This window comes from Hyaena hyaena, unplaced genomic scaffold (assembly GCF_003009895.1).
Source record: "Hyaena hyaena isolate Hyena2069 unplaced genomic scaffold, ASM300989v1 scaffold_108, whole genome shotgun sequence".
Taxonomy (NCBI): Eukaryota; Metazoa; Chordata; class Mammalia; order Carnivora; family Hyaenidae; genus Hyaena; species Hyaena hyaena.
In genome coordinates, this window is record NW_024080741.1 from 3,164,938 (window position 1) to 3,188,673 (window position 23,736).

General features: G+C 44.7%; 1 protein-coding gene across 2 annotated transcripts in view; it reads left to right on the plus strand.

Moving 5' to 3' along the window:
* Positions 1 to 21: 21 nt before the first annotated feature.
* PRMT8 (protein arginine methyltransferase 8) overlaps positions 22 to 23,736 on the plus strand; it is a 96,415-nt gene continuing 72,700 nt past the window's right edge. For both annotated transcript variants that reach the window (XM_039236347.1, XM_039236348.1), the window contains exon 1: positions 22 to 161. In XM_039236347.1, coding sequence (XP_039092278.1) covers positions 87 to 161 — 75 coding nt within the window. In that variant the 5' untranslated portion in view covers positions 22 to 86. The remainder of the gene's footprint in view (positions 162 to 23,736) is intronic.

Consider the following 23,736-nt stretch of genomic DNA (forward strand, 5'->3'; position numbering starts at 1 on the left):
TTCCTCCCATTCTCTCTCTCTTTTAAAGCTACACCAGCTCTCTCTTTCTCTACTATCTCTGTATCATCAAACCCTTGCTGGCTCTTATGGGCATGAAACACTCCTCCCGCTGCCTGCTCCTAAGGAGGAAAATGGCGGAGAACGCTGCCGAGAACACCGAGGTAAGGAGGCGAGAGAGCCGGGGCTCCCCGCGACCCCGGCAGCCCCTACCCCCCCCCCCCCCCCCCCCCCCGGACCACCGCGCCGCCGCCGCCGCCGCCGCTGCTCAGCACCTCGTGCCAAACTTTCCCCAGCTCCATCCCGCTTGCTTCTGCTGGCCGTGTGTGTGTGTGTGTGTGTGTGTGTGTGTGTGTGTGTGTGTGTGTTGGGGGAAAAGACAGTGCATGTCTCAGGTCCCCTCCCTCTTGAAAATGCAAAAGAGTCGCTCTCACCCCATCTCCCTCTCCTGCCACCCGCTGCTCGCTTCTCTTTCCCCAAGTCCCAAACCCCGGGCAGCAGCGCTCCCCTGCCCTCTCGTCTGGCTTCCATTAGGGGTCCAGCTTTGTGCAAAGCTGGGGTGGATGATCCTGGGGCCAGGTCTGCTCCCTGCAGCGCCTTGACCGTCTCCAGCCGCTGCCTGAGCTTTACCCTTCAAGCTCGAGTCAGTCCCCCAGCTCTCGGTCCCCGCCGCACCGCGGAGAGCTCCGGGCCACGGTGGGGCCAGCCCGAGCGCGTGGTGGGACTCGGGCCCCACCAGCAGACCCTCCCGCCCAGACGTGGGCCGGAGAGCGATCTGCAGTCCTGGGATGCTGGAGCCGCCTCGGGGGCGCTAAACCCGGGGAGGGAGCGCGGGTCGCGGCCGCCTTCAGAACCAGGGACAGCGCCCGCTCCTGGCGCGGCCGAGCTCGCGCGGGGTGGGGGCTGAGCGTCAAGGGCTGCAGGGGAGAGATGGGTCTACAGACACGCGTCCCGCAGAAGCTTTGGGGGAGGCCGCTCTTGCCCCCCGCCTTCGGCAGCCCAATAGCTTGCCCTTCCTCTACTCTCGAGCTGGCCCTGAGCCGCAACGAGCCCTGCTGGGTTTTGCGTCCCAAGACTGGACGCCGTGTTCCCGGGCCTCGCAGTGACCCTGCTGTCGTTACAACTGGACTAGACCGTAGGCTTCAGGCACCTGTAGTCACGAAGGGGATCAGCGTGGGCAGCCCCCTTACCTTCCTGGAGAAACGGTGCGCCGAGGTGGGGGCGGAGTGGGGTATGTGTGTGAAGATCATCCCTTACTCAGTGGCAGGAAAAAGACAGAGAGCAAACTCCCGGGCTCTATTAATAGCCGGGTGTCTGGTGGGGCTGCCGTACATTTCACATATGGTTACCCATATGCAGCGTGAGGCGGGGATGGAGGTGTGGCGCGGGGATTGTCCCTCTGTCTTGATGGAATGCAAAAGGGTGCAGAGACCCTTCCGATCTTCTTCGGTAAGGTCTTAACTGCAGCTAACCCTTACCCCACAGCAATAGGCAGCAAAGCTTTCAAAATCCCCATTCTCTGAGAGATTAGAAGCAGCATGCATCTGGCAATTGTCGATTTCGAAAACCAAACACGCTCAAGGGCTTGAAAACAGTAGGGCATTCAGTAGCTAACGCTGTCTCCTTGAGTTAGGGCAAAGCCAGCATGCCTACTGTCCCCTCGACACTTCCTCTTCTCCACCCGCAAAGGCGCTTAGCCTCACAGCAGAAAGCTAGCCTTCCCAATCCCCTCACACTCCTCCCTCTGATCGCCCACCCGCGGAAAAGGTTCCTAAAAATAGCGCAGAGTCAAGGCTGCACTTCTGCAAAGTGTTGGACCAGTGGGCACATAGCAGTCCCTGCAGCCAGGTGGCTGGAGTGCTGGAAGCAAGAAACAGCTTTCTCCCCTCCCCCCACCCCCCCACCCCGCCTTTCTTGGTTTCTAAAAAAAAAGTTTTCACGGGTCTCTAAGCCCCCGCACCCCGGCTGTTGCACGGGGTCTGAATGCAGACCCCTGCCAGATTCAGCAGTGTGCAGCAGCGGCTGCTGAGCTCCCCACCTTGGCCAGGGTTAAAGGCGTCCAGAGCAGGCAGAGCGGCGCGCGCCAGGCTATTTTTACTTGCTTCCCCCGCGGCTCCGCTCCCCCCCCCCCTTCTCAGCAGTTGCACATGCCAGGTCTGCTCAAGGCATCAATGAAAACAGCAGTAGAGGCGGCTGAGCTCTTGCAAAGAAAAAAAAAATAATAAAACACGTCGCATGCCTGGCACGAAGGTGGGAGGGGGTAAGGAAAGACCCAGCTGGGGCTCCTTGGAGGAGAGGGATTCTGGGGTTCAGTTCTTAGCAACTTCCCTTGAGAAGGGGAGGAATTCAGACTTGGTCAAACGTGCCCAGTGGAGGCATCCAGGCGCGTGACAATCACTTGGTTTTCCTCCAGGAACTGGCTGTTTTTGGAATACACCAGGGCTAGAGCAGTACTTCCAAAAGCGGAGGTATTATGGGTTTGCCTGCATTATGGTGGGGGAGAGAGGCGAGGACACCTGTGCGTGTGTGCGTGTGTGTGCGTGTGTGCGTGTGTGCGCGTGTGCGCGCGCGTGTGTTGATGGTGGCAGTGGTCCTTGTTGGTAGTTCAACGTCTTTATCAAACACTGACCATGTACTAGGAATAATTAGTTACTCCAGATTAAAAGATGAAGGTAACCAGGTCCCTGCCCATAAGAAACTCACAGTCTGGTGGGCAGTAGTGCCCAACAATCCAGATAATTCTGTAGCAATTTTCCTGCCTTCTGTTGGTTTGCAAGCACTTTATCTCTTTTCCTCTTATAATGATTCTGTGAGGTAAGCAAAGGTTGGTATTCATTTCATATCCCCATTTTATAACAGAGGACACTGAGGTTGAGAGGTTAAGCAGTTTCTGAAAGTCACCTGGTCAGCTAGGACAACCTTGGAACACAGGCTGCCCTCATTTCTTTCTTTTTAAAAAAAAAATTTTTTTTAATGTTTATTATTTTAGACAGAGAGAGAGAGAGGAAGGGTAAGAGAGAAAGGGAGACACAGAATGCCAAGCAGGCTCCAAGCTCTGAGCTATCAGCACAGAGCCCAACACAGGGCTTGAACTCACTACCTCAAGATCATGACCTGAGCGTTGAGTGCGTAACCAACTGAACCACCCAGGCACCCCAGACTGCCCCTCACTTCCGATTCACTGCCCTTTGCCCTACACTTGCTACTTCTAAAAAGGCGTCGTGTGTGAATAGGAGTGGGTGAGGAGTGGAGAGGGCAGAGATGCTTTGGAAAGGAGAGAGACCATGTTGGCGGTAGGCAAAGATGGTGGGAGAATGTGTTTTTTCACAAGGTAAAGATAAGGAAAGACATTCGAATTGTTAGACAAGAAGGAAAAAGTGAAGAATAAAGCTACTTATATTGTAAGCAAAGCCTCCCTCAATAAGTGAGGTTCAGAGCTAGGGCAGTGGGAACCCTAAGGTCACAGGCTTAATGGGCAGGGTATGTTCTGGGTGGCCCTCAGAGCACTCTGTAACTACTTTGGCCTCAGTCCCCTTTAACTTGAGCTTATTTCCCTTATGGTGCAGAGTTGGCATAGGCTATAAGGAAACACCCTGACAGTCCCTGGATCGTGGCATACATGAAGTGAGGTCTGTATCATTTACACTTTATCCAGCTCTTTGATAGGCTTCTCCTCCTCAGCTAAACACATCATCACCTCCGCTCCCCACCTATCATTAGAAACTTTGTGATATGGCCTTCTGAGATGTCTGCAAAGCCTTTACTCTGACTATTCCATCCCACTATCTTTTTCGGTTCAGCCTCAGTGCCTGAGGCAGGTAGTCTTTCCTTTTGCCCTCAGTAAGACAGTAGCCTCTCAACTGTTGGTTTTCTTCTCTAATCCAGCCTTATTATCACTGCTCAGTGGGTTTTCAAAAGCACAACTCTGCTCATATTCAGAATCTTACCATATTGCCCTGCTGCATACAGGATACAAGATAAAGTCCAGTTTTCCTAGCATAGGACCCAAAGCCCTTTAATACCTGCCCTATGTAATTCTCTGTACAGACCACTTCCTTTTGAATATTTTTGTGCATATTGGCCCCTCTGCCTGGGCTGCTCTTTCTCCTCCTTCTCTGGAAAAATAATCTTCCTTAACCTGCAAGATTCAACTCAAAGGTCATTTCCTCCAAGCAGTCTTCCCAGATCTGCATTTATCCTCCACTGTCATGGGGAGTGAGTACTCCTTCTTCTTCTGTGTTCTTAACACACGTCTCACTTTTCTTATTACAAGATGATTGGCTTTTTATATGTCTGCTTCTTCAGTTAGATAATGAACTTTTTTTTTGGTATACCCTGTTCTTAACGCTGTGCCTGACACATAGCAGATAATAAATGTTGATGAATTGTTGAATGTGAGCTGATTCATGTGATTATGTACAAGCAAGCTCATGAGCCTTCTGGGTTTTAGCCACTCATGATTTTCTGAAAATTGGGCTTCCTATCTCTCACTTCTCTGCTACACTTACGCTGTTGCGGACCTTTAAATCTCAACATGAATAAAGATTCTGGGAATCAAGTTGCTGCAGCAACTCAAAGCATGGGTACATTTTGGTTATTCATGTACCTATTCAATATTCTGTAATTACTGACTCTTACTATGAGGTGTTCATCTGAATAGCAGAAAAATGGATTAATCACAATGCCCAATTACGAACCATGGGGGGATAATGGACTTTTCTGAGCTGCTCCTTGCTTTACTGATTCTTGGTGAAAGCCTGATGCATTATTTATGGTGATGACTCCCTGATTGGGGTTTTAACACCTCAGAGGAGAGCCCTAAGGGGTGAGAAAAGAGTTTTAGCAAAGGAGTCATTTTGGAGACAGTCTTTTTTTTTTTTTTTTTTTTTTTTTAACGTTCTATTGACTTACTGACCTAGGGAGAGAGAATAATTATGAGTTGGGAAAAATCCTGCAATGGGACACCAGGGTTAGGGTTATGGGGGAAACACAGAGCTGACTTCTGACATGGTGTATGTGGCTAATGGATCCCTCTCCTCAGGAAGTTCCTTTCAGCTAAAGTGTGTGGTCCTATAGCACAGAAGTCAGGGAACTGAGGAGGAAGAGAACAAGAGGAAGCAGGGCCCAGGCCCACTTCTTTGAGGATGGTCTGTATCCACATCTCTTTCTGAAGAGTGTGAAAACTAACCTACCATGTCAGCTCTGGAGCCAGACTTCCTAGCTTAAAATCCAGCTCTGAACTTAGTAGATTGTTCTTATGTTGACCATAACCTCTCTGGGCCTCATCAAATTGTCATGCTAATTAAATGAATTAATTTGTGCAAAGAGTTTAGAGTGTGGCGAGTGCTGGAGAAGTGTTTATGCTGTTATCCTGCTAGCTTGTAGGAGTCTTGCTGAAAAAGGACAAACCGGATGAGCTCTCCCACTTCCTTGCTTCTCCGGCTAAAATGATCCATAGACCAAAACCCACATCGATTTTTCCTCCCTCAGCAAACACTGATTTCAATCCTTAAGAAAGCTCAGGAGAGTTAAGAAGATACCCATATCCTCACCCCCGAACCCCATCCCAGGAAATTTGGCTTTTCAGAGAGTCCTAAATTGGCTTTTGGCTGTCACCGAGGGTGAAACAGAACACTCTTGTCTGCAGTTCAGGATTGGGTTTCATTTCCTCTTCTTTGCTAACTGCAATGCGAAGTGATTATCACATACCAGTGTGGAACACGCAAAAATCTGTAAAAACAGTACTTACACCTTGGAGTCTACTCTGCCAGCAGGGAAAAAGTGGGCAACATGACAACATGTGAACTGCCAAGGTAACTAACTGGAAGCTGGATTGTGTTGTGTGAAATGCAGGCATTATTGTGCCATTGTGAACTGACTTGGGAAAAGCATGGAGAGAACACAGGCAAAAAGTTTCCTCCCAAAGGTCACCCTGTCCCTGCTTCTGCTGCTGAACATACTTATTTCACCCAGGACACAAAGTTGGCTGCTGGATCTCTCACTGAAAAGCTTTAGAGAAGGTGATTTCTCCAAACTTAGATATCTCAGAAGGAAGTTCTTCCTTAACTGGGGCTCAATCTCTTCTGGTGTAATCCAAGTCACCTTTGTTCGTATTATTCTTTTTTTAAAAAAATATGTTTTCAAATTGATTTGCATACAATACCTAGTGCTCATCCCAACAAGTGCTCTCTTCAATTCCCATCACCCACTTCCCCCTCTCCCTCACCCTCCCATCAACCTTTAGTTTGTTCTCAGTCTTTTAAGAGTCTCTTGTGGTTTGCCTCTTTGTTGTATTACTCGAAAAGGAGATAAAAGCTGGCTGGTTTGGGCTGTATTAGGACTGTCTCACCATCTTTACTGACTTTTGTTCCAAGGTATTCCAACCCCTGGTCTCTGATATTCTGACATTAGCCTTCTCATATGAATAACCAGGAGAGGATCGCTGAAGAAGACTTGCCTTTCTGGTGTTATCCTGCCCATTGGATATTTCACACATCAAATGGGTTTTCTGCTTCACTTGTTATTAGAATTCCCTCAAGCATCACAGCTTTCCCCAGATTTGTAATGGGTCACCATATGCAAAGAGCTCTTTCTAAGTGTAATTTTACAGGAGCAAACAGCTTGATGTGCACATTTTCATAAAGTCATAAAATCTGAAAGCTGGATGGAAACACAAATCATTTAAATTAAGAGAGAAAATCTTGCCCAGTATCACAAAGAGCATAAGTGCTGGTGTTGAGACTGTGTTTACTCCTAGGTCAATGCCATTTATATGTTGACATTTATACACTGACATTGGTCCTTTAAACATAGCATCTGATTTATTGTTTTTATATTTTTTGTGTTAATTTTGTAGTATGTCATGATATGTGATATCTAAAAACAGAGTTTCTGTACATAAGATCTAGGTACTATGAATAGTGAGATCTCTGTCTTTTTCACATGACATTTAAAATGCTTTGGCATACATCATCTTGGTCAATGTATGTCACCATAGATTACAAGCATATACACATGCATTATATAATGTATGTCAGATGTACATACATAACATATATGAGTTACATATTATCTCTATTGTACAGATGAAGAAGCCAAAGCACAGACACACAGATATCAGTGTTACTTGCCCAACACCCCACAAATAGTAAGTGGTAGAACTGGGATTCAAACTCTAGTTTTTTAGCCACCAAGACCCGTGCTTTCTCTCCCAGGCTATGAAGGCATCTGAGAGACCATAGTAGAAACTTGAAATTTGAAGAGAAAGAATGGAGAAATCAAAAGGAGATGTGAAGGATGGTGGATTTAGAAGAAATTAAAAACAAGACTTCACCCCTTTCCCCTTTTCATTTTCCAGGCTTTCTTTTCCTGCCTCCACCACCACCTTGCAATCCTCATTTTTCATAGTCCTCAATGCTATGCCCTGTGGGTGGCAGGGACCTGATATGACTTGTGACTGGGACAATCCTCATACCATACCGCCTACTCCTGTATCCTTATCCACCAGCCTGGAGTCCTAGCTGGTGGGCCAGGGGAGAAGCTATTGTTTAACAAAGTATGCCTCTTTAGAAGCCAGGCCCAAGGCCACAGTATTAAACCTGGACTCTTATCTAGCCTCTTCTGGTGGTGAAATGAATAACAAAGACCCCAGAACAAGAACTTTGTTTTTTAAATGCATCTTTGTAGTTTCATCACTTACGTTTATTTTCTAGGACTGCTGTGACAAAGAACTGCAATCTGGCTGGCTTAAAACAACAGAAGTATACCCTCTCACAGTTCCGGAGGTCACAAGTCTGAGATCCAGGTGCTAGCAGGGTCTTGGGGGGAGCTTCTGAAGGTTCCTTCTGAAGGTTTTTAAGGGGAGCTTGTTTATAGCTTCTTCCCTTGCTCCTAGCTGTTGCCAGCTATACTCAATATCCCTTGGGTTGTAGACATATTGCTCCAGTCTCAGCCTTCATCTTCACATGGACTTCTTCCCTGTGTGTGTGTCTGTATTTCTTCTTAAAAGGATACCAGTCATACTGGATTAGACCCCACCCTAATCTAGTACAACCTTATTTGAATTTGGTTACATCTGCAAAGAGCATATTTCCAAATAGGTAATATTCCTAGGCAACAAGGGTTAGAACTTCAGCACGTTGTGGGGGAGGGGTACTTGATTCAACTTGATTCAGCCCACAACATCATCCAACATAGGGTCCACATACAGTAGGTCTGAGTTGAAATGGCTAACAAATGCCTGAATTAATACATAAAAGCCTCAGAGTAGTTGCAAAGTCGATGAAGGTAGTCTTTCTCTTTCAAGTCTCTTTTCTGCCACTCACTCCGTGGTCCACCTTACCCACGGACGTCTCAGTGTCTTTATCAAGGCTTCCTTCCTTGTGCAGTAACAATAATTATAACAAGAGCTGCCGTTTTAATGTCCGTACTGTGTGTTGGACACAGTGTTAGGTGCTTTGTAAGCATCACCATATTTAATTTACACAGTAAGATTACAATGCAACTCTTTCTATTTCTATTTTGCAGTTGAAGAATTGGAAACTTGGAGTGGTTGATTATAGAGCCAGAAAGTAGCCGAGTTGGGGTATTCTCAGAATTGGAATGTGCTCTGCTGTTGACTCAGGCCTCTCTCCTTTTTTTATCCACATCCTCAACCTCAAGCTTATTCTTGTCTTTGCCCTACGCCAGCTCCCACCCACTGAAAGCTTTGGAAATCTGGGAAAGAACTGATACACTCCAAGCATGAGAAAGGGACTATGGCTAATTGAAGGCTGTCAGTCAGTAGCAGGCTCCGTGTATTAGATCCCCTCATCCTTTCAGGAGATTTGCTTTGTTGTTGCCAGAGGAGTTATTTTAGTGGTAGAGTTGTGAGCCCATTACTAGCTTACTTGAGGGGCAATTCTGGAGGGCAGGAGAGATAAGGATTTTCTTTCTTCCTTCCTTTCTTTTTTTTAGGGTTTGTCACTTCTTTTTTTTTTTTTTTATAGTTTATTGTCAAGTTAGTTTACATATAACACCCTGTGCTCATCCCAACAAGTGCCTTCCTCCATGCCCATCACCCCCCTTCCCCGCTCCCTCACCCCTACTCAGCCCTCAGTTTGTTCTCAGCATTCAAGAGTCTCTCATAATTTGCCTCCCTCCCTCTCCCCAACTATTTTTCTCCTTCTTCTCCTGCCTCGTCCTCCGTTAACTTCTTCCTAATCCACCTATATGTGCAAACATATGGTATTTGTCCTTCTCTGGGGATAAGGATTTTCTTGGCACTTTCCAAACAATTAAATCATGTGGGCCGCTGACTTCTTGCCTGAGACAGTTTTGTGTGACAGTAAGTGTGCAGCCCCTGGGACTGGCATGCCTAGGGTCAGATCTCAGCTCATCAACCTGCTGCACAAGTTATCATCATCATCATCCTCTGTGTCTTGGCTCCATCATCTATGATATGGTAATAGCACTTTATCCCATGGAGTTATTATGAGGATTGAATGGGTTATTTCACGTGAAGCACACATCTGGCACATGGTAAATGCGCAAGAAAAATTAGCTGTTATTTGGAATCTGGGTTTATCCAGTGCTGTCCCAAATGGGGAGTGGATGAATAAAGGGCCTTTACCACTGATGTTAGGGAGCCAGTTTCGGCAGAGCTGGAGCACAGTGGCCAAGGGAGAGCATCTTTGATTCAGGTCATTCAGTGATTGAATCACTAATTCATTTTCATGTCAGCCAGCCAGAGACATGAAGACCACTGAAGACAAGGCTCTTGAGCATCCCCTGCCAAGGGGCTACTGGTCCCCAAGTGAAGTGCTTCAATAATAGGAGGGACCCATAGGCTGGCCTACCCCACTCCAAGCTCTAGGAAGCAGGTGTTTGGCAACATCTAAAGAATGAAATGGAGACCTCACTGGGTCCCTACAAATGTGAAAGGAATGGGGGATGGGAGCATCTCAGTCAGGCTTGATTGCAGACCTCCTGAATGAAGGCCCATTGTCACAGACTTCTCTATGCCTTTCACGAGCCTTGCTGCTAGAAAGAGAGCAACTCCTACTTGGTGGTTACTGGATTGATTGATAACTCCCCCACACCCCTGTTCCCACTCAGAGAAACTGAGTCACAGGGGAAGGGAAGAGAGAGGATGGGGATATTTCCCAGGTTCATGTGGCAAATTGGATGTTTAATTACTGTGTTAAACTCTCTGTCCTCTTTGCCATAAATCTAGCAGAATATATTCACTGTGTGTGAGGCCTGACCCGAGGGAGGTACAGCTAAGACTCAACTAGGCTAATGCCACTACAAAGGGAAGGCTATTAGCAAATTCATCAATTAGGCCTCCATTTGTAGCTCAGTTGTGAAAGGTAATCTCTTGTTAGCTGCAGTAAAATACAGTGGTGGCCTTTCTGGAAAAATAGAAGACTGTAATTCCCATGGACGTCTTCAATTCAAGGACTTCATCTCTGACAAGCAGCTATGACAGCTGTTCTCTAAGGAGGCTCAATCAGACAGTCCCACAAAAATGATTACAGCCCATCACAAGTGTAGACAGGATCTTAATTAAGGAATGCTCTCTATTTATGTGCATTTGATCGACTCTTGCCTCCATGTACATAGTAGGACAGTGATGAATGTTTACTGAAGGAATAAAGGAACTAAACCTGTATATCATACATACACCATGCCAACTTCTTTCTGTTAGAATCTTTTCCTACTCCGCCTTCTCCAGAATGAAAGCTGTTTTCCCATGGTGGCCGAGGGAAGCATTTTGGTCTTCTCTTCATCCTTTTGGGATTCTAAAACTCATCCTACAAGTTAGCCATGAGGATTAAATTTGATCATGGAATAAGACATAAAGAAGAATCTCCACAAACGTCTTCTTCTTTTTCCTCCTGTTGTAACTGTTTATTGGGCCAGCGTTTGTTTTGTTTTTAGGAGAAAATCTATAGTTCAAGGTCACTTCTAATGTTCTCTTTGAGTAGACATACATGACCTAATCCAGACTGTAGGGTGTACAGGTGAGTTTATGTGCAAGGATATTTGTGTACACCTAAGCCTGTGGGTCCGTCATGCAGAAGCACATGCTCGTACACTTATGTACTTATCCTACATGGTTTGCAATTTGTAGTAGGAGATATATAAGGGACACATGTAATCACTAGCCTGGAGCTTCTGAGAGCTCAAGCAAGGGTCTGATGAGTCAACACAGAATAATGTGTCCTATGTGGGACCCATGTTGGGGTGAGATCGAGTGTAGGAGTCTGAGGGAGAGTCTTATAGAGACAGATCTGAATTTCAGGGTCAGGAAGATTATGCAGCCCCAACTGATGCACACCATTTATTATGCAACTGGGGCGTTGTTTTCCTCTGGGCTGGGTTCTGAGTCTCCTTCTTCTCCACCTACCCACTCTGTCCAGGCCATCTTATCCCCTCTCTTGGCTTCATTACTATTTTATGTGTTGATGATTCCCAGACTCCAAGCTGTAGCCCAGGTCCGTCCTCTGAGGGCAGACCCACATAGCTGACTGCCTATGGGACATCCCCACTCAGATGGCTCACTGGCTCCTCTGTGAAATAGCGTTTCTTGCCACCAACTTGACTCTCCTCCCACTGATCCTCACCCTGCTTAGTATGAATCCACCAGTCACAAGCCCTGACTCTCCAATCTCCTTTCTCCCCAGCGAGTGATGATTCTACATCCTGCAAGTTTGTTTCTTTGTCCTGAACCTGTCCTCCCCTTTCTGGTCTCACTTTTGTAATCCTCATTCACGGCTCACCACTCCCATCTCTCGCCTGGATCTCTGCAGTAACCTCCTGAGCACTGTTCGCACATCCTCCCTTCCTTGCTCAGACTTGTTATCATTGCAGCATGAATGCATGTTCTAAAGTGGAAATCTGATTATACTTCTCACCTCCTTAATCCCCTTCAGCGACTTTTCCATTTCATTAGGAGAAAGGTCCCCTCCTTACCAGAGCTCATAAGGCTCTGCATGGTCATGCCCTAAGCACTTTTCCACCTTCCTTTCCTTAGTTTCTTTTAAGTCCTTTGCTCCCACACCATCTATACTCAACTGTTTCCCTCCCTTTACTTCCTGTGCACCTACTACTCTCCCTTTAGGTCTCTGCTTAGATATCACCTCTTCTAGGAAGCCTTCCCCTTCTCCAAGTCTGACTTTGTTCTCCCACCCATGTGATCCCCTAGTACCCGTGCATCTTCTGTCATGGCACATATCACACTGTACCTGCTGATTTCCTTATCTGTAAGTCCACCATAAATCTTGTGAGAGTAGGGGCTCTCTCTATGCTATTCACAGTTGAATCCTAGCACCTACCACAGTGCTTAGTACCTATTACAGTTAAAACCATTTGCTCAATGAACAATCATTGCTACATGTACCTTTCCTATATGGAAAATGTTCTATGGATGCTAGTGGTTAAATGGATATCTATATATCCTATCCCTTCCTAATGCACTGGTCTCAACTATGTCAGTTACTTAGGATACCACTAGAGCAAGAAATCCTTCTGATCTGAAGCCAGGCTATAATAAAGCTGTCCCAGTTAGATGTTCACTGCTGATGGACAAAGCCAGAATTGCAGAGAGAAATTTTATAGTCAAGGCAAAATGGGTAAAGGGAAATTTTTGGATAAACAAGGGTATAAGTTTAATACCCTCCTGAACAGGCAAGGTGTAAGTTTCAGAAAGAGTAAGGGTCAGGGTTTTGCCTGAGAAATTGGGAATTACCTGCACTATAGCAGTGGATGCAGCAGAGAGACTATGGAAGCTTCCCTGAAAAACCTTGCTTGAGGCAGAGGAGTTCAGGGGGTTGGATCAGACAATATATTTATTCACAGCATCACTGACTGATGTGAGCAGGAGAGCATGTAGGGGATGTCCCAAAACAAGGGATCTGAACTGCCCTGAGGCTCTGACTCCTAACTGCAGGCTCCTGGCTTTGGGCCCAGCCGCTCTGCAGAGTGGACACGACCCCTGCCTCAAGCTTTGCACAGGTTCCTTTATTCATGGTTATCTCGGTCCAGCACTTCTATTCATTCCTCTGTTTAAAGGTTAAAAATAAGATGCTCCATATTTCAGGATGTGAAGAAAACTAAACCACTGACTTGGGCTGCCAGTACTACAGGGTCCTAGGACTTTGTTCACCAGGCCCAATCTGATGGCTTTTCTTGGAGCCTTCACTGAAAATCTGCTAAGCCCTTGCCCACTTCCTTTTCTTCTTCTAGCTCTGCCTCAGCATCAAAGATCCACAGTCTTAGAGATCTTGATATCCATGCTCCCACCTCTGGAGTGTACCCTGCATGATCTAGTCAAGACAGTGAGGCTCTGTCCTAAGCAGTAAAGAGGAAATGCCTCAACTTTTAATTATTCACTCCAGTTCCTTCAGCCCTTGGCTGATACTACTAGGTAACATAGAAAGAGTTAAAATCCAACAGACAGAACCCATGATCCTGACTCTGTTGCCATCTGCTTTCTATAACTCGCAGCTACCAAATGAAAAATGGATGAGTTGATCCTAATCTACCCTACTTGATAGGGATGCCCCTGAACTAAATGAGACAATGGGCATAAGCCCATTTGGGAAAGGGAGAAGGTATTGCACAAGTCTTAAACTTTGTTGTGATTCACTTGTTATCTCAAGTGCCTTCCAGTGCAGCAGTATGCCAATTTCCCCTTATTGAGTTGTCAGTGGAGTTGGAGACAAGCTCATCGCCATCCTCCACATGGCTTCCCCTTCCAGACATGCCCACGTGTGCTAAATTCGTGCTGTTCGAAATGGGAGATGTTTTCCCCCTCGGTGGCAAATGGCATAGAAAGTGGAGGTTTGGGAAAAGCAAAAAGATGCTGTCAATCTGAGCTTTGGCTTGTTAAGAAGCAGACCTCTTTTAGGGTCCTGACTTGAACAAAGCATATAAGGGTAGGCAGTTTGCAGGCAACTATTTATCTGGGAAAGAGTGACTCTTCCCTCAGAAACCATTGCCTTCACTTTTGCTCTCCACCTGCTGGCTCGGTCTCTTCCATTCTCTCTCACTTCCCAAGCATGGGCTTCTAGGATTCTAAGAGCAATAGCTCTTTCTTTTTCAGGCAGGAGAGACTGTGAAGAGCTTACCATTCAGGTGGCAGGGGGAGACAGCCCCAGCTTCTTGGTTCTGGACTCTGGGGGCCTGAATATTGCAGAGAATCCAGTCTTAGGCAGCAGACTTTAATACCCACTTGACTAGGCAACTGATGGATAACCGTACTTGGTGCCATGGGTCTAACCTGTTCTGAATGTGTACAGGGCTAAAGGGAAAGAAAGAAAAGGGACACTAGGGTGGCTCAGTCAGTTAAGCATCTGACTCTTGGTTTTGGCTTAAGTCATGATCTCACGGTTCATGGGTTCAAGCCCTGTGTCAAGCCCTGTGTTGGGTGTCATGCGGCTGGTGGTATGGAGACTACCTGGGATTCTCTCTCTCTCCCTCTTTCTCTGCCTCTCCCTCGCTCGCACTTGCTCTCTCTTGCACACGTTCTCTCTTTCTCTCAAAATAAATGAATAAACTTAAAAAGGGGGATTATTTGAGCTTCAGATTTCTTAAAGCCATACTTCTTTGTCTTCCCCTGTGTGCAGTGCTGGACCATCATTTCTAAAGCGCTGGGATCTGGCTTCTTTCCCAAATCAGGCCCAAGCCAGGATGCTGTATTCCTCTGGGTACCGTGGCTGGTGCCAGAAGCTGAGCTTCATACTGGAGGCCTGGGGGAGGGATAATCCTATTTTACCCTTCTCTGACATGATCTTACCACCAATGTTGGAGACCCCCATGTTACCCACTATTTTTATGGACTCTCATCACACATGACCAATTAATGACATTAGACACTGTTGGTTATTGTGTTTTTCTTGATAGCCTCTCCTCTTTGGTGTTCTAAGCCCTATATTCTCTTGCCTCTCCCACATCTCTGACTGTTCTATCTCAGTCTCTCCTGTGGATTCTTCTTCCTTTCACCTCTTAGTGAGGCTGTCCCCAGCTTACTGTCCCCGGATGAGCTCATCCTCTTCTACATCTTGTGACATGCAGACCTGGCTGAATTTCCCTTCTTCAATATTCTGCTGGCACTTTAAATTCAACATGACCCAAACTGAGCGAGCTTCTAATCTTCCCTCTGAATGTGTTCGTCTGTGCCTCCCTTTGTATGCCTGTCTCCATAAAGGGCATTGCCATTCTTGCCTTCATTCTAGCCAGAAAATAGGAATCATACTAGAGGTTTCACTTATTCTCACTTCCCCTACCTCAATCCCGGGTAATATATAACAAAATCCTTTTAATTCTACTTCCTTAATTCTACTTTCTTAACATCTCCTTTTCCTTAGCCCACTGCCTTAGATCAGACCTTAATTATCTCTTGTCTGGGCCACTGTAACTGGATTCCCTCTTCCCAGCTTCTGCTTTTGCTCCTTGCCAAGCACAATGCCCGCACACAGAAGAACTCAATAAATGTTGGTTGAATGAATGAATGAATGAGTGAATGAATGAGTGAATGAGTTATGGGGAGAGATTGCCTGCTCAGAGGAACAATGGAAGGCAATTGTTCTGCAGCTGGTAGGCATTGTGAGTTAACATCAAGGATCTCCATTCTCCATCTCATTTGGCCTTGGTGGTGATAGTTGGATTTAAATAATATTAGGATGAGGTCCAAGAGATTCAGGAAACCTGGTGATAGTCCAGGCTCTGCAACCTGCTTGCTATGGGACAGCTCTTTTATGAGGCTTTTTTTGACCCTGAGAGGACTGCAAAACAAGGAATCAGGTTGTCGGTTGCTCCGCATTTATCATGCAGCACTATCTTTTGGGAGGAAGAAGAACAAATATTATGATAGAGAGTGAACCCGGATAGGTGGTTGAAGCCATATGGAAGTATCCTGGGAGTTCCTTATGTGGAGCATTGTTCAATGCCCTCCAGCATCACTCAAATCTTTCAGAAAGCTCTAATGTGGGCTTCCATGTCCTCTTTCTTTTTCTTTCCCTTATGACAGGATAAGCTTGATCTTGGGGATTCTGGAATCTTTTTTTGCAGAGCTCTTACTCCTAAACCAAATTTAGTTTGTCTCTGTTTAACAGATAATTCCTATTTAAGTTTCCCTTGTATTTCAGCTTGAGCAGGGATTTTACATTTAGGTTGAGTAGCTGGCTGGTGACCCCAGTAAGTCCCTTAGGCCATTTGGGTCTGGTTAACACTACCTTACCTGAAGCCAGGGGACAGGGCTTCATCACTCATTGAAGTCCCTTTCAGGCTTCCACCGGTTAATTCTACTTTTCCAATTGCAGGTTTCAGTGAATACACTTATGCTCTATAGTTGCACAGGTTATCTTCTCTTCCCATGATAAACTCCCTGTGATATCTTCTATACTTTGTTGTACCTGGATCTTTTTGGAGCTGGCTACTTGCCTCTTCCAGGCTACTTTCCTCATCAGTGTCAGGGAAGTGGAGCTGGCTACTTGCCTCTTCCAGGCTACTTTCCTCATCAGTGTCAGGGAAGTGCACAGCATCAGTTCTGTTCAAGGGTTCTGGAGATGAAAAACAGTATATGAGTAAAGAGTGCCCCAGAAGTTACTGGTCTCAGGAAAATATTTAGCAGCAACTATTTTAATTCAGTTCACTGCTTCAGCAGATTCATTCCTTACAACATATTATTTTGCAGTAGTTCATTCTGTCCAATTTTAGATAACGAACAATCACAATTATGTCAGGTATTTCTCTAGTGGTTTCCTCTAAGAAGCCTAGGGCAGCTTAGCACATTTTGAAATTCTTTTCCAGGCCCTACATCCTGAAAGACAAAGAGGAATGAGGTGGAAGAAGTGGGCAGGAGTCAGAGTGACTGTCTTTCAGAGAGGGAGGCTCTCAGGAGAGGTTGTTTCATTAAGGTCAGAGAGTTGCCTTCAGGGCCAGAGCCAGGGTCTAGGCACTGCTGGTCCTATAGTGTGCTTATTTTCCAGTCTTTGATAAATTCATCCAGTCTTTTCTGCCTCCTGCAAGGTGGTCTCTTATCCCCTACAGAAAGCCAAAGAGTTCAGTTTTCTCCAAGCTTGGTGCCTAGTGAGCTCAGTGTCAGAGCCTTGGCTAGGTCTCAAACCAGGACCTACTGGCTCACCTTGCCAGGAATGCCAGTGACCAGATTGATGTTGAGGTGTGGCTAGCATTTCAGGCTGCAGGATGTGAACCAAATCTATTAGCTCTTTCGCTGGAGATCACCAATATGAGTTGGATAAGGAGTCACCCTGCTTCAAGGTGGGAGTGTGGACCAAAATTATCTGTAGACCCTTTAATAAGTGTGCTGGTGTCTTACATTTGTTCCTCCAATTTGCTCTCCATACTTCTCCATCCTTCTCTGTGCCCTGAAAGACTGAACTATAATGGACTATATAAACAGGTTCCCTCCAAGCTTCTGGCTGGTTGATTTCTACCAGTGGGGAGCATCAGCAGACCAAAGAAGGGAGAGAAGTGAAGTCAGAGTAATTATTCCTCTAGCTCCTTCCCTATGGGGTCACTGTCGACACTTTCCCAAAACTGAAGCTTTCGTGTAGTCCTTCCTTGTAGCCCTCGCCATCTCTAGGTTCCAGTAACTTCTCTCCTCTTTCCTCCTTATAGCTAGAGGTCATCATAAAGCTCCTGTTACCAGTCATGAGATACTCCCACTGTAGGTTCCACTGAGCTACTTTTACAAACAGAAATGCTCGATGGCATTCACTGCATACTCACTACACTCCAAGAACTTTTCAAAGATCTTTACATGGACTGCTGAATTTAATTCTTAAATACTCTTCAGAGTAGATACTAATAACGTCCTCAATTTACAAAGGAAGGAACTGAGATACAGAAAAGTTTAGTGAATTACCCAGTGTCGACCCTGATTCCAAACATAAACAGTCATACATCAGAACCCAAATTCCCACTGGTTACAAATGTGATCACTGGACCAACCAAATCAGCATCATCAGGGAACTTACTAGAAATGCAAATTCTCAGCTCTGCCTGAGACATACTGAATCAGAGACCTAGGGGTGGGTGTTGCAATCTATTCTTCTGGTGATTCTGATACCCACCCAAGTTTGAGAACCATTGCTCTACACTGAACCTGCACAATGGTACATGTATTTAAACACTCTTCACTTTCTTTGAGTGAAATTCACTCTCTCTGTACCTACTGAGACTTGCGTGGCTGAACTAGCATGGTTGATTCCATTCTCTAACCTATTCTAGGCTGTCTTAAATACCATGCATAGCCCTTGGCTTTGGAAGTTTCTATCTCCTGTATTTTGGTTATACAGATAAGCCAGAAGCTCAGGTTCCCCCCATCCCCACCCTATGGTTGGTTTCTTAGGGCTGTGTACCTATTTGCCTTGCCCTTTTTCTTTCACTGAACTTCTCCTTTCTCCAGACCTCAGCAACCCAATTGTGAACACAATGGTGATAAATAATGGGAAGACATGAGCCAAACTGCTCACAGTTTGTTTCATTTGGTCTCCTAGAGGCCAGCATTTAAAAATCAAAAGATTTCTGGGGTGCCTGGGTAGCTCAGTCAATTAAGCATCTGACATGATCTCCCAGTTTGTGAGATCAAGCCCTATGCTGAGCTCTGTGCTGAGAGCAGAGCTTACTTGGGATTCTCTCTCTCTCCCTTTCTCTCTGCCCCCCACTCAAAATAAATAAATAAACATTTTTTTAAAAAAATCAAGAGATTTTTGATGAGAAGATGACATTATGGGACACTGTCCATCTCTTAGAGAAGGTGCCCATCCTCTACCTGCTATAGTGCCTCTGCTTAGCCATGGTGGTTGTCATCACCTATATTCATGCACTCCACTGGTTCACATCACCAGCTTCGTCCCCGTGGGTATGTCTTTTTTATTCGTGGGCTCCATAGTATTGAATCTAGTCCCTTCTCTTTCTACAGTTGGGAATCCAAGAGATTTACCCAGGGAGGGTAAAGACTAACTCAAGAATGCAAAGTGAGTTATTGGCTGAGACCAGAAATAAGAACTGTTGGATCCAAGTATGACTTTGAATGGAAAATACTTTGGCCAGGGGCTGTCACTACTCATCCTACAGCTCAGAATCTTGACCTTGGAGCATCACTGCCTCTGGTAACTCTGTTAAAATTGGGAGGGGGCTTCCTCTAGGCTTGATTCCATGTTCTTCCAATTTCTAACACAATGACCTTGAACTTACTTGTTTTCTCTGGGCTTCAGTTTCCTTTTCTATAAAATAATAATCATATAGTCTTTCTTCAAAAGATTGTTATGAAGGTCAAGTGAAGTGATAGTTAAAGTTCTTTTGGTATAGTGCCTGGTTGATACTGGTAGCTGTTGTTTTGTTTGTGGTGGTGATGTTGGTCAGGATTGCTACATGCTCACCTGTTTTGGGTGGATTCAGAAAGGTAGGCCTGGTTTGCATGTCAAAGTTGGGCCCCAAGGGAGCTGAGGCCACATATGGGCTCCATTCATCTGGGAAGACACTTAGGAAATGGAAGGGGAAACTGGACTCAGAAATAACTGCCTACAGCCAACTCTGGCAGCATGGAGGCCTTGTGTTCTGTCATTTATTGACATCAGGGACCTGGCAGAAGCCACTTAAACTCTGAGCCTCATTCTCCCTTTGCTGAGCCATTTGTCCATCCATCCATCCATCCATCCATCCATCCATCCATCCATCCATTTAATTAGTCATTCCTTCAACAAGCATTTGCTGAGAACATACTATGTGCCAGCCCAATGTCATGCATTATGATAAGTCCTGGGGATGCAACCGAGTAAGAAACAGTCCTTGCTTTTGAAGAGTTTATGCTTTAGTAGGGAAGTCAGACAGGATACCAGCCATTAGGGGGTTTTGTAAAGACTGAAGGAGAGGTGCCACAGTAACCTCTATAGAAGGGCGCCATTGGGGAAAAAGGACAAGACTTATAATTTAAAATAAGACTTCACCATTTGCTAATAACTGTAATGCAGGACAAAGAGAGGCAAAGGCATGTCCCCTGAAGGCTGCATTCCTTAACATTTCTTTTCTTAAAGTTTATTTATTTTAAGAAAGAGAGAGAGAGAGAGAGAGAGAATTCCAAGCAGGCTCCATGCTGTCAGCACAGAGCTCCACTAGAGGGCTTGATCTCACCAACACTGAGAGAGTGACCTGAGCTGAGATCAAGAGTCTGTCGCTCAATCGACTGAGCCACCCAGGTGCCCCAGAAATCCCGTTGTTCTTAATAAGAGATCTTGAGACCCGCTGATGAGTAACTTTGAAAAACTGTCTTTAGAAAGGAGTTTTGTAAAGCATTGGGGACCTATCATTCTGTTGAGAGTTATCTTTCTCTAACAGATTGCATATTGTGTGACCGATTTCTTCAGGAGGGAGTTTAACACGGTATGGAGGAAGGTAGGGAGACGTGCTGTAGTAATGACATTGAGTCTCTTCGAGACTTATTGGAGTTGCCCAGGTGTGGGTTGGACAAGTTTGTGGCCGTTGATGGGGAGGAACTGGTGATTCTAGACAGGGAAATAGCAGGTACCAAGGTCAAGAGGCCTGGGCGTAATGCATCAGGGGACACAGAGAAGGGCAGTGGGACTGGGGCAGCATTTGAAGAGGAACCTGAGGAGTAGATAGGGCTCAGATTATGGCAGAGAGTAGAGAAATGTAAGTTTTGGTAATAAATTTTGACTTAACCTGGACTCTGGTAGCTCAAGCTTCTGCTTAAGCCTCATGGACAAAGTGTTTGCTAATAGCTAACCCAGTTTTTCTGGGCTCTGGAGTGTTCAGCCTCCTTTGAAATAAAGCAGGCAGAGTGAGCCATTCATATGGGAGGCATCTGAGAGCCAGCATAGAGCGGGGCCAGAGTCAAGTGCAGACAGGTGGCAAAATGGTCCCAGGGGGCTCTGTGAGATGGAGCTGCCTGGTGTGGGGTGAGAGTGGGCCTCCAGGATTGCCTTCTAGTTGCTCCATATGGCTGTTCAGCCCTTTTCTTTGCATAGATCCCCCAAACACCTTGTCAAGGGATTCATTCATTCATTTGATTTATTTATTCATTTATTTGATTATTCATTCATTCATTTATTTGATTATTCATTCATTGAATAATTTAATATTCAATAATTTAATAATTCAATATTCATTGAATATTTATTGAATACTCACTCAGGGTCAGGCACAGTTCTATAAACTGGGATTACAGTAGTACCTGATGGTAGCTACTATAGCTTTCATTGTACGGGGAAGACAGACAAATATAGGAGCTATTATTAGGTACCAATACAAGTTCTGAAGAAAAATAAAGCAGGTAAGGGAGTAGATTGTGATGGAAGGGGTTGTTTGCAGAAAGGGTAGCCTGGAGCGGCCATTCTCCGCAAAGGTGATGTTTGAATAAAAATCTGGATGAGGTGAGAGAGGGAACCATTCAAATATATGGGGGAAACAGATGGTGCAAAGTTCCTAGGTGGGGCATGTTTTGGATGCACAAGCAGAGGAATTAAGTCCAGATTGTTGGAGACTGAATAGCAGGAAGGGCTTTGAGAGGTTGCAGGGCCTTATAGGTATGAAAGGGATGCAAAAGGTTTGGGGATAAAAGTTTAGAGCCCCAAATATTGAGAGAATGGCAGCTGGACTCTGTGCCTTCCCACTTCTCTTTGAACACATGGCTTCCCTTTGCTTCTGCATATTACCTTTCCCAGGCTCCAGGACCCAATAGGTATTCCTTGGGCAAATGGTCTCTGGGTTTTACCTTCTTCCTCTTTCCCATCATTATTTCTTTTTCTTGCTTCAACTTTATGAGTAATAAAGGTGATGTTTTGTTTTGCTCTCTCAATTTCTTTCTTGTTCTTTTTTTTCAAGTTGAAGTGTAGTTGACACACAATGCCACATTAGTTTCAGGTGTACAACATAGTAATCCAACAAGTCTATACATCGTACTATGTTCACAAATGTAGTTACCATATGTCATCATGCATTATTACAAGACTATGATTATATTCCTTTTGCTGTACCTTTCATCCCCATGACTTATTCATTCCATAATTGGAAGCCTCTTATTCCCATGCCCCTTCACCCATTTTGTCTGTTCCCCCACCCTCCTTCCCTCTGTTAACTATCAATTTGTTCTCTGTGTTTATAGGTCTGTTTCTGATTTGTTTGTTTGTTTGTTTCTTCATTTTTTTTTTTATTCCACATATAGGTGAAATCATACAGTATTTGTCTTTCTCTGTTTCTCTGCTGACTTATTTTACGTAAGATAATGCCCTCTAGGCCCATCCACGTTGTCTCAAATGGCAAGATCTCATTCTTTTTTATGGAAGAGCAGTATTCCTTTGTATACCACATTTTCTTTATCCATCCATCTAGGGATGGACAGTTGGGTTGCTTTCATAACTTGGCTATTGTAAGTAATGCTGCAATAAACATAGAGGTACATATATCTGTTCAAATACTGTTTTTGGTTTCTTTGGGTAAATACTTCAGTATTTACCAGTTCAAATACTCCATTACTCAGCAGTGGAATTGGTAGATCTTTTGGTATTTCTCTTTTTAATTTTTAAAGAAGCTTCCATACTATTTTCTACACTAGTTGCTCCAATTTACATCCCCACCAACAACACATGAGGGTTGCCTTTTCTCCACATCCTCTTTAACACTTGTTATTTCTTGTCTTTTTGATATTAGCCATTCTAACAAGTGTAAGGTGGTACCTCATTTTGGTTTTGATTTGCATTTCCCTGATGATTAATGATGCTGAACATCTTTTCATGTGTCTATTGGCCATCTATATATCTTCTTTGGAAAAATGTCTACTCAGGTCCTCTGCTCATTTTAAATGATTATTTGTTGTTTTGTTTTGATGTTGAGTTGTATAAATTCTTTATATATTTTGCATATTAGCCCCTTATTGGATATATCATTTATAAATATATTCTTGTATTCAGTAGATTGCCTTTTTGTTTGTTGATGCTTTCCTTGATCATGCATAAGTTTTTTATTTTGATGTAATCCCAATAGTTTATTTCTGCTTTTGTTTCCTTTGCCTGAGAAGATGTATCTAGTACATTGTTAAGGCTGATCTCAAAGATATTGTTTATGTTTTCTTCTAGGAGTTTTATAATTTCAGGTCTCACATTTAGGTCTTTAATTTATTTTGAGTTTATTTTCATCTATGATGTAAGAAAGTGGTCCAGTTTCATTCTTTTGCAGGTAGCTGACTAGTTTTCCCAGCACCATCTTTGAAGAGACTGTCTTTTCCTCATTGTATATTCTTGCCTCCCCTGTTGTAGATTAATTGATCATATAAGCATGGGTTTATTTCTGGGCTCTTTATTCTGCTCCACTGACATATGTGTCTGTTTTTTTGTGCCAGTACCACACTGTTTTGATTACTGTAACTTTGTCTTTCTTATCAATTAAAATGTACTTTCTTCCTCCTTTCAGAAATGAAGAGACCTGATGAGTGAGTTTACACTAAGGTGTTAATTTGATTATTAAATGCTTATGTTTGTATTAAACACAATAGTGCATAATATAAAACTTACTATATTAACCATTTGCAAGTGTATAGATCAGTAGTATTAAGTAAATTCAAACTGTTGTGCAAACATCAGTCCTATTCATCTCTGGTACTCTTTTCATCTTGCAAAATTGAGTCTATACCCATGAAACAGTAACTCCCCATTCTCCCCTACCCTACCATCCTCTGGCAATCACCATTCTACTTTCTGTGTCTATGATTTTGAC